The sequence below is a fragment of the Manacus vitellinus genome, unplaced genomic scaffold (genome assembly GCF_001715985.3).
Source record: "Manacus vitellinus isolate BGI_N305 unplaced genomic scaffold, ASM171598v3 scaffold_20_pilon, whole genome shotgun sequence".
Lineage (NCBI taxonomy): Eukaryota > Metazoa > Chordata > Aves > Passeriformes > Pipridae > Manacus > Manacus vitellinus.
In genome coordinates this window covers 14,658,201-14,666,617 of record NW_021939471.1, presented here as the reverse complement: position 1 = coordinate 14,666,617, position 8,417 = coordinate 14,658,201, and the positions used below count along the sequence as shown (strand labels likewise).

Genomic DNA, 8,417 nt, shown 5'->3' with positions numbered 1-8,417 from the left:
GCCGGCGAAACTGAGCCGAAAATCCGCGAGCAGAGCGGTGCTGGGAGAGGACGGAGAGCTCGGAGTTCCCCTGGGTGGTTACTGTTTAAGCCCTCTTTATACAGAGTTTGGCCCTTTCGGTGGGCCCGTGGAGCAGTAGCGCTTGTGGGTGCTGCCGCCTTGGCCTTTGGGTCGATGATAATCTCGGGAGATAAAATGGGTCATTACCAGGAGAAATATTCCCTGGGAAAGGAAAAACTGAAGCCTATCAAAAAGGATCTTTCAAACGGTGGCAAAACGACCAAAACAGCAAGCTGCTGTGTCTAGAAGAGTTGTTTCAGATCACTTGTGGGTATGATCCGTTGGCCCTTCCTGAACAGCTGCAGTGTATTTAGCGTTTGTCTCAAACTGAAAGCAATAAATCAAAGCAGATCTCTAGGCACTGTTCATGTGCTTGCACTTTTTTCTGTCACTGTCTATGAAGGCATGATTTGTGTGTATATTTCCACTTGTCTGTTTGCACAAAAGAAGTGTTCTTAAATACTGAACAAAACTCATCTGTAACAGTAATCAGAACTGTATCAGAGTAAAAACCCATTCCCATTTCTAACTTTGGGATTTATTTCAAAGCTGATGTTAGTTATGCTGACTTACATTCAAGATTGTTAAACATCCTAAAATGTTCAAACCATCTAAACTTCAATAGAAGGATATTCTTAAAAGCTAGTATGCTACAGTAGGTCTCTTCTTAACGGTGTTACCATTGTCATTTTGCAGCGCCGAGGTCGTTCGGGAAAGAAAAACTTCACAGCCTTCCGAAATACAAAACTGATTCCCATGGAAACATCCTCATCCTCTGATGACAGTTGTGACAGTTTTGGTTCTGATAATTTTGCAAACACAGTAAGTACAAAACAAGAACAAATAAAACTGTATGTGCAGTACTAGTAAAGCCTGCAAAAATGTAAATCTGGTAAAACTAGTAAATGTTTGGTGAACAATTAAAACTACTTGCTCTGCTTATGTTATTGTATAGTAGTTATAAATCCATGCTATATGCTGTAATTTCATTTCACTCTTCACTTGTGCTTCTAGGTGGTAATTTTTGGAAACAGATTAGCTATTACTTCTAGCCTTTGAAATGTCACCTAACCTACCTGGTAATTTGCAACTTTGGTTCTGAAACCCCTTGTTAAATGCCTTAACTATTTTTTTTCCTTATTAAAAAAAGCTATTTGCTTATACTGCACTTGTAAATGTGAATAATTTTCTGTACAACTTCAGTTAAAGGATATTTTATTCTTCATAGAAATGCAAATTTAGGTCGGATATTGGAGAAGAACTGGCAAAAATTTTTCATGAAGCCTCTGATGATGAATCTTTCTGTGGCTTTTCAGAAAATGAGGTTCAAGATGCGTTGGTAAGACAGCTGATTTTAGTTTGCATTTTTCTATTTACACTCTTACAAATTCTTAATTGAAAAATAATACCAGCTTCAGCTTGACTCAAATGTTTAGGAAAAGAAGCATTATTGCATTTTATGTACAGTCTAAGTAGCCAAAGTTTAATTTTCTTTTTGTCTCCATAAAAACCACTCAAGATTCTGAACTTTACAAGTTCAGAATAAAATCTGCCACATACATTTTGAAATATACCTCTTAAAACTGTCCTTGCTGGATGTTCCTCTGTTGGACCCTAACATTACTGGTTTCCTGAATATGAAATGTTAAGCTAGCCCATGGACTCCAGCAAACCTGAGAAAAATCTCTGTGTATTTTGACATGCAGTCAGACCTGCACTCTGGCAGCATAACATGAAATGCTGTGTGCCTTTAACAGTAGAGAAATAGTGAAAGGTGGTGAAATCTGCCTTCCTGCTTTTCCTTGACATCAGTGCAAGATCGGTTTTGTTGCTTAAAATGACCAACAGTTGGTGTTTAGAAGAGAAAACAGTAGTAGTACCATGTTTGGCGAAAACCGGGTTTGTCATAGCTTCAGAACATGCTGAGGAATGACTAGAAAATAAAAATGTCTGCCTTTAAAGGCAGTTCTCTTTCTCACACCACACAAACTATCTTTGCTATTAGACCTGCCAATAACAGCTAAGTCTGCTGCACTGAAACTACAGTCCCTTTTTGGATGTGTTGCAGCAGTACCATGTGGCTCTCCCTGAGGGGTTTTCATCCCCATGCTCCCCTCTTCTCTTGCCCCCCCCCTCCTAAAATACACTATAGCACTAGGACTGGATGTCTAAATTTCAGCCTAATAGCCTCTTTTACCAGCCACAAACAAAATACTGTTGACTGTATTTGATTGCAGAGTAACTCCCTTGGACTTAAATGCTTCCCTTCTGGTTTGTTAACAGAAACTGGAATCGGATTCAGAGGAGAATGATACAAGTGCAGAAAGTGAGGTAGCTCAAAGAGGGCGGAAATGCTCTGTTCCTCTAAAAGTAGCCATAAGGTTTCCACCTCGAAGATCGGAGAGGAGGAAGGGTGAGATAGAACCTCTTCCCGAAACACCAGTGCCTGCTTCAGATTCAGACTCTGACACTGAAGACAAGGGTGCCATGTTTTTAGAAAAAAGAGCTTTAAACATAAAGGAAAACAAAGCAATGGCAAGTATTCAATGGGACTCTCCCTTCTTCGCCTCTCCCTCTTAACTCTGGGGGGACCTCTTTGGTTAAATGAACTGTAATGGGAATTTATGTGAGTGCATTAAAAGGAATTTGCATTCCTGATATATACTTCTGATACTTTATATCCACTGGCATATGAAAATGCATAGACTGCAAGCCTAACATAGTAACTTTGAGCATTTCCAAATTATTTGCAGTCACTAGAACATAAATAAGACATAAAAGTAAAGAGTAGAAGAATGACTGCATTTCCTATAATTTATTGTACTTCTAGCCAATTGCCCTAATGGTCTGTAATAGAAAATAAACACCCTTTTAAGGCTCTGCTTCATTTTTCTTTCTCTCGTTAGCTTGCGAAACTAATGGCTGAGTTGCAAAATGTTTCTGGTATCTTTGGTGGGAGAAAGTCATTGCCAGCTGTCAGTCATGTGAGTATAAACTTACTGTATTTGTCTTCAGGTTTCCAAGAGTCAAATTCTGACTCTCAATTAAAAAGCTTAATAAACTCTGCAGATCAGAGTCCAGTCAGAATTTCACTACTTCCTAAAACAGGTATCTTCATTCTGTAATTTTCTTTTGATTTGTCACCGTATAAAGCAGAACAGATTAATTCATAAGGGTTAAGTGTCTCCACAGGCAAATAAAACTTAAGAAGGTGCTCCGTAAATATGTATTTATACAAAGGCTGGAGATAAGGGGGACAGCTTAGACTTTAAAGCTCAGGCCTGAATATTCTGTGAGTTTGGAGCCTTGAAAAACACCTGGCATTTAGACTAACCTTAAAGAAGGTTGGGTTGTGAATCAACAGTGTGATGATTTTTACTGCTGGTTTATTTGTAAGGTGGGTGAAGTTTAAAACAACACTAAAAAGCGTCTTAGACGGGTTCTGCTGCTACATGGGGGAATTACTGTATCTTATACCTGCGTAGACACAAACTTGCTTTTGACTGTTCTCTGTGATTAGCAGAAAGCCTGAGATAATTTGACTAGGATGTTTTTACCTTGTGTTTTCTGATTGGGACAGGGATAGACATGTCTTTGGGAAAGACAGAAGAAAGGCATCTTTTGGGGAGGAATTCAGCAGGGACTGGAACTGTCTGGGTTTTTGCCTGTTTCATTAGGGGCTTTTAAACTTTACCAGGGACCAAAGCGACTTCCAAGGCGTTCATCACCCAGATGTGCTTTGAGGAGGAACCCAGACCGAAGTTCTCGGCCTCACACAAGGTCCAGGTCCTTGATCGAAGGTCCTCCTACTGTTTTACCAGAAGAGGAAGAAGATGACCAGTACATCTTAGTGAGAAGAAGAAAGGTGTCTGATGAATACCTGGAGGTATGATGAGGGTCTAATTCTCATGTTGTGGGTTGTGAAGGTGGTTTTTTATTCCTTCCAGACAATAGCAATTCATACAGAGTTGATGAGGTTTATCAGTATGCCATGGCCTTGGAAGAAGTACAAAAAATAACATATTGTATGTGTTCTCCATTTTCCTCCCTTATCCTTGAAAAATCACTTCCTCTTGCACTCTAGCAGGAATTACACAAGATCAGTAGCATCTCTGCACCTTTAAGGTGATCAGTGAAAGTGCTGAAGCTGCATTCATATCATATGTCTGTGCAAACTTCTGTTACATCTTGTTTAAAATGATGGGTGTTTACAGCTTTGGCATTGCTGTGAAAATCCTCACCTTTGTAGAGTTTTTACTGAAACTAGTACTAAAAGTATTGTGTCTTTGCTAATCAGCATGAAGCCCAATCTCCCAGGAGGGGTCACCGTGGTGCCATGGCTTTTCCACACGTTGTGCGCCCAGTTGAGGACGTAACAGAGGAAGAGCTCAATAATATTTGTGGATCTGCAAGAGAAAAAGTATATAACAGGGCCATGGTAAGTATATTCCAGCTTTGTGAAATGTGTACTTTGTGAAGCCATTTTCTTGTTATTCCTTGCTTGTGTTTTAGCATCAAATAGAGCAGGCTCCCTCTCACTGAGAGGAAGGATGTGATTTTTGGGAGAAAGATCTTAAAGTGTCCTTTCTTATTTTTGCCTGAATTTGTAGAATGGCTTTTACCAAGCCAATTAGCTTGTTTTCACTCTGGAATACTATCAGCTTTTCATTCTGAACTCTATCACCTAAGTGATACCAGCCACAGAAAGTCATAAACAGACACTGAAGATGTTGTGTTAAAACATCTTGTTTCAAACTTGCAAGGTGCTTTCTATTGTTGGATAAGCACTGCTAGCTGCCAAAGAGATTTTGTTAAATGCTTTATTTCCCTAACTAAAATGCCATCTTTAATGTCTTGTTTCTTTTTCCTGGGTTCTAGGGATCCACCTGTCATCAGTGTCGCCAAAAAACCATTGACACCAAGACAAACTGCCGTAACCCCGACTGCGTGGGAGTACGGGGCCAGTTCTGTGGGCCCTGCCTCCGCAACAGATACGGGGAGAGTGTCAGAACAGCCCTGCTGGATCCGGTAAGACAGTTCTGAATGTTGGCTTTGTTGTGCTTAACTTGAGCAGCCAGGTGTACTGGTTACTCATAGTAAGAGTTTTAACAGGAGAACTGCTTACAGTGCTGTAGTACATAATGCAGGCCTAGCTTGATTCAACTTGAGTCGCAGAACTTTGTGTTGTGTAGAACTTGATGTATTTACTACTTCTGTGGCTTTATTTGCAGGACTAAAGTGTGAGAGCAGAGCAGTGGCCAACATGTTCTTGTGTTTGAGCATCAAAATAGTGTTCGCTTTTGCCTTGCGTTAGTGCTTAATGCCCTATGGAAAGGTTCTGTGTTGTGTACAAAGTGGTGCTCTTAGGGGCTGTGGTGTAGGAGTTAAACAGCGGAATGCTTCCTGTGGTTGTGCAAGGCAGGCAAAGGAGAGTTTGATCCCCTACAGACTGAAGAATTTGTACTCTTGCACTGGTTTAGACAACTTTTGCAGTGCTGATGTTTACTGCAGAACTCAGTGTGGAGAAGGGCACTCTTCTTAGTTCCGGATGTGAATGATATCTGACATTGCAGTTCACTTAAAAAAGCTTGTCTGTCTTTTGTCTAGACATGGAGGTGCCCACCATGTCGTGGAATCTGCAACTGTAGCTTCTGCAGGCAAAGAGATGGCCAATGTGCAACAGGTGTCCTGGTCTATCTGGCCAAGTACCATGGCTTTGACAACGTCCATGCCTACTTAAAAAGGTAAGGATACCATTGTGTCAGTGACATGGTTGCTTTAAGTGGGATAAGCATCTCAAAAGTGGGAGAGTAGAGCTGTCCACATCCTAGTTCATCAGGTAAATCTCAAGATTGGTCTGTTGCCTTCAGAATCTAAGATTTTGACATGTGATTTTTCTGATACACTGGTTCTTACTGAAAACAAGTGGTATATCACTCTGTCTTTTGGCTCTCAACTTCAGTATGTTTACTGTCAGGGCTTCCACTAATTGAACTAAACAGTTTTCAGTGTTTTGCTACAAGCTAACTCATGTTTCTACTTGTCTTTCAGTCTGAAACAAGAACTTGGAATGGAAGACTGAAGCTGTGACTGCCTTTAAATTTCATACTCTCTCACCAGTGTCATATTATTGCCTACAGTGAATTGTTTAATCAAATGAGATTACAAAGTGCCTTCCTTCCCTCCCCTTTTGGGTAAAAAAGGATAAAGAACTTTCATTTATTTCAGTATAAATCATACTTGAGAAAACTGTTTAACGAAGGTCTTTGCCCACAGGCCATTGTTTTCTCTTTAAACAGCTTTGCAAAAGAGGTAGTATAAATATCAGTCCTTGCTTTCATGCTGGTAACTTCTTTTTTTTTTCCTGAAAGGAGATGGGGCTTTAAGCCATTAGTTTCACTCATGCAGCAATCTGTGCTGCAGGCTTACTTATGCTTTGAAATTGGTCACAAAAAGATATTCTGAAAACTCAGGGCACTTTTCTCCACAGAACTAAACAACCAACTTCTGCAATAAACATTAATGATCGATTAATCAATTTAGAATTCTCTAAAACAGCAGCATGTTTTTAAGTTCAAAAACGAAGTTTTAAAAGTTGCAGCCAAGCAGTCTCCAAGCACTAATTTTTTGGTTTTACAGAGTACTAAAAGTACACACTGGCCATTTCAAAGGAGGTTCTCTGAGTGACTTAAAAATGCAGCAGAAGCAGTTTGAGGTGGCACTTCGTATTTTTGTTTAGATGAGAGAAGGCCACTGCTGAAAGTTTCTACAGCACTAGTGCTGCCTGTTGGTGACAACAATGTGAACGTACTGGTACACATTATGGAGTGACCACTGTCTGAAATGGAATGTACCCTTTGTTAAATCACTGTTTTGGTGGACTCTCCCCCCTGCTCTTGCTGCAACTGCAGAACTGCTTTGCAGAATCAGCAACGGTCCTGGGAAGGAGGGATGCCTCCAGGTGAGGGCTTGGCGAAGTAGGGGGGTAGTGGTTCATGTGGCTATTGGCCAGCTGCAAGTGGATGAAAGGTGGTAACTTGTTTAATTTGTCAGGAAAAGTGGCAATGCATGTTTCTGCATCTGGCTCCATGTGATTGTGGAAGGCTGTTTCACATGATGTTTATGAAACAACTCCCAAATCTTTGTTCGTGAAGCCCAGCCATGGTATGAAACAAGTACAGCAGAAACGGAGCCGAAGAATTCCAGTATGCTGTGTGCATGGTGTCTCCTGGACACTGCTGTAGAAAAGAAGGTGCCACGAAAATTGCATCCAGAGAACCACAAAGTGTAAATGTGCTTAGTTTGGTTATGGAAACTACTGTGTAATCTTTATGTAAGGTTTAGAATGCAATGTTACAAATAATGTACAGTTCAATAGTAGAAGAATCAACATGGGTTTAGACTCCTCTGCTTGCACAGTACTTGCTCTGTGTGTATTCATAATGATCCACAGTTTATTCCTTTCTGGGGATTGCATAAGTGTGTGTGGGAGGGGAAGAGAGAGGAATTTAGAAACAAAAGATATTTATGTCTCAGTCTTGCAGTTATGTTTCATAAATCATTTCTCCTACTGAAAATCTCCTGTCCTCTCTTGATGTGTTTTTATAGTGTGAATAGCTCTGCAATCTGAGGTGGAGAGTGCTCTTCCGTCTAGGTACATTTTGTGAAGAAGGAGCTCATTTTAGAAATACATGTTCCGACAGATAAAAGTGGTGGTTTTTTTTTTTGTTTCCTCCTAATTGCTTGGCTTTCCTTCTGATTGCTAGAGTGTGAAAGTACTGTGCTAAAAGCAAACCCTTGTGTCATATTATGGAGACTGCTGTATTTAGATTTACTCAGATCTTCAATGTTCTGTACAACATTTTTTATTTTGAAAATAAAAATTTTCAGGTTTAGATTTTTTTGCCTCTGAACTGTTTTTAAAAAGCCTGTTAGAGCTGCACTATCTTTCAGGTAAAATTATTTTTGGAAATAAAGGAGTTGGTTGCTTCCATTGTACCTGGGGGAGCAGTGAGACTTGGAATCTTATTCTCCCCAGACCTGTGTCCCTGAACCAGGCTTGCTCTTGTATTTATGCTGCTTGGATTGAATTGTGTGGTACCTGGTGACTAACTTGTGGTGGTTGATATACAGAGTGCTTAGTTCAGGCCAGATACATACTTTAGGCAGGTGAGCTATGTGCTTATTCTGTTTTTTTTCAACTTCTTTTAAACTAGTGCCTATATCCTGAGATGACAAGGATGAGAATTAAATTTTGGACACAAGTTGAAGTGAGATGCCTGCTGTTTAATTTTTATTTTTTTTCCCTAAACAATCTCTAAAGTTCCATCAGGAGCTCTTTTCTGGAGCAGAGAATA

The 8,417-nt window shown here is 40.1% G+C and overlaps 1 protein-coding gene across 1 annotated transcript; it reads left to right on the top strand.

The window, feature by feature from the left end:
* Nucleotides 1-733: 733 nt before the first annotated feature.
* On the top strand, nt 734-7,951 carry CDCA7 (cell division cycle associated 7). Its single transcript, XM_008931038.3, has 9 exons — nt 734-882; nt 1,289-1,399; nt 2,344-2,595; nt 2,967-3,044; nt 3,758-3,946; nt 4,358-4,498; nt 4,939-5,088; nt 5,668-5,804; nt 6,112-7,951. Exons 1-9 carry the CDS (start codon nt 817-819, stop codon nt 6,140-6,142), a joined length of 1,155 nt encoding a protein of 384 aa, XP_008929286.1. The 5' UTR covers nt 734-816; the 3' UTR covers nt 6,143-7,951.
* Nucleotides 7,952-8,417: the final 466 nt, after the last annotated feature.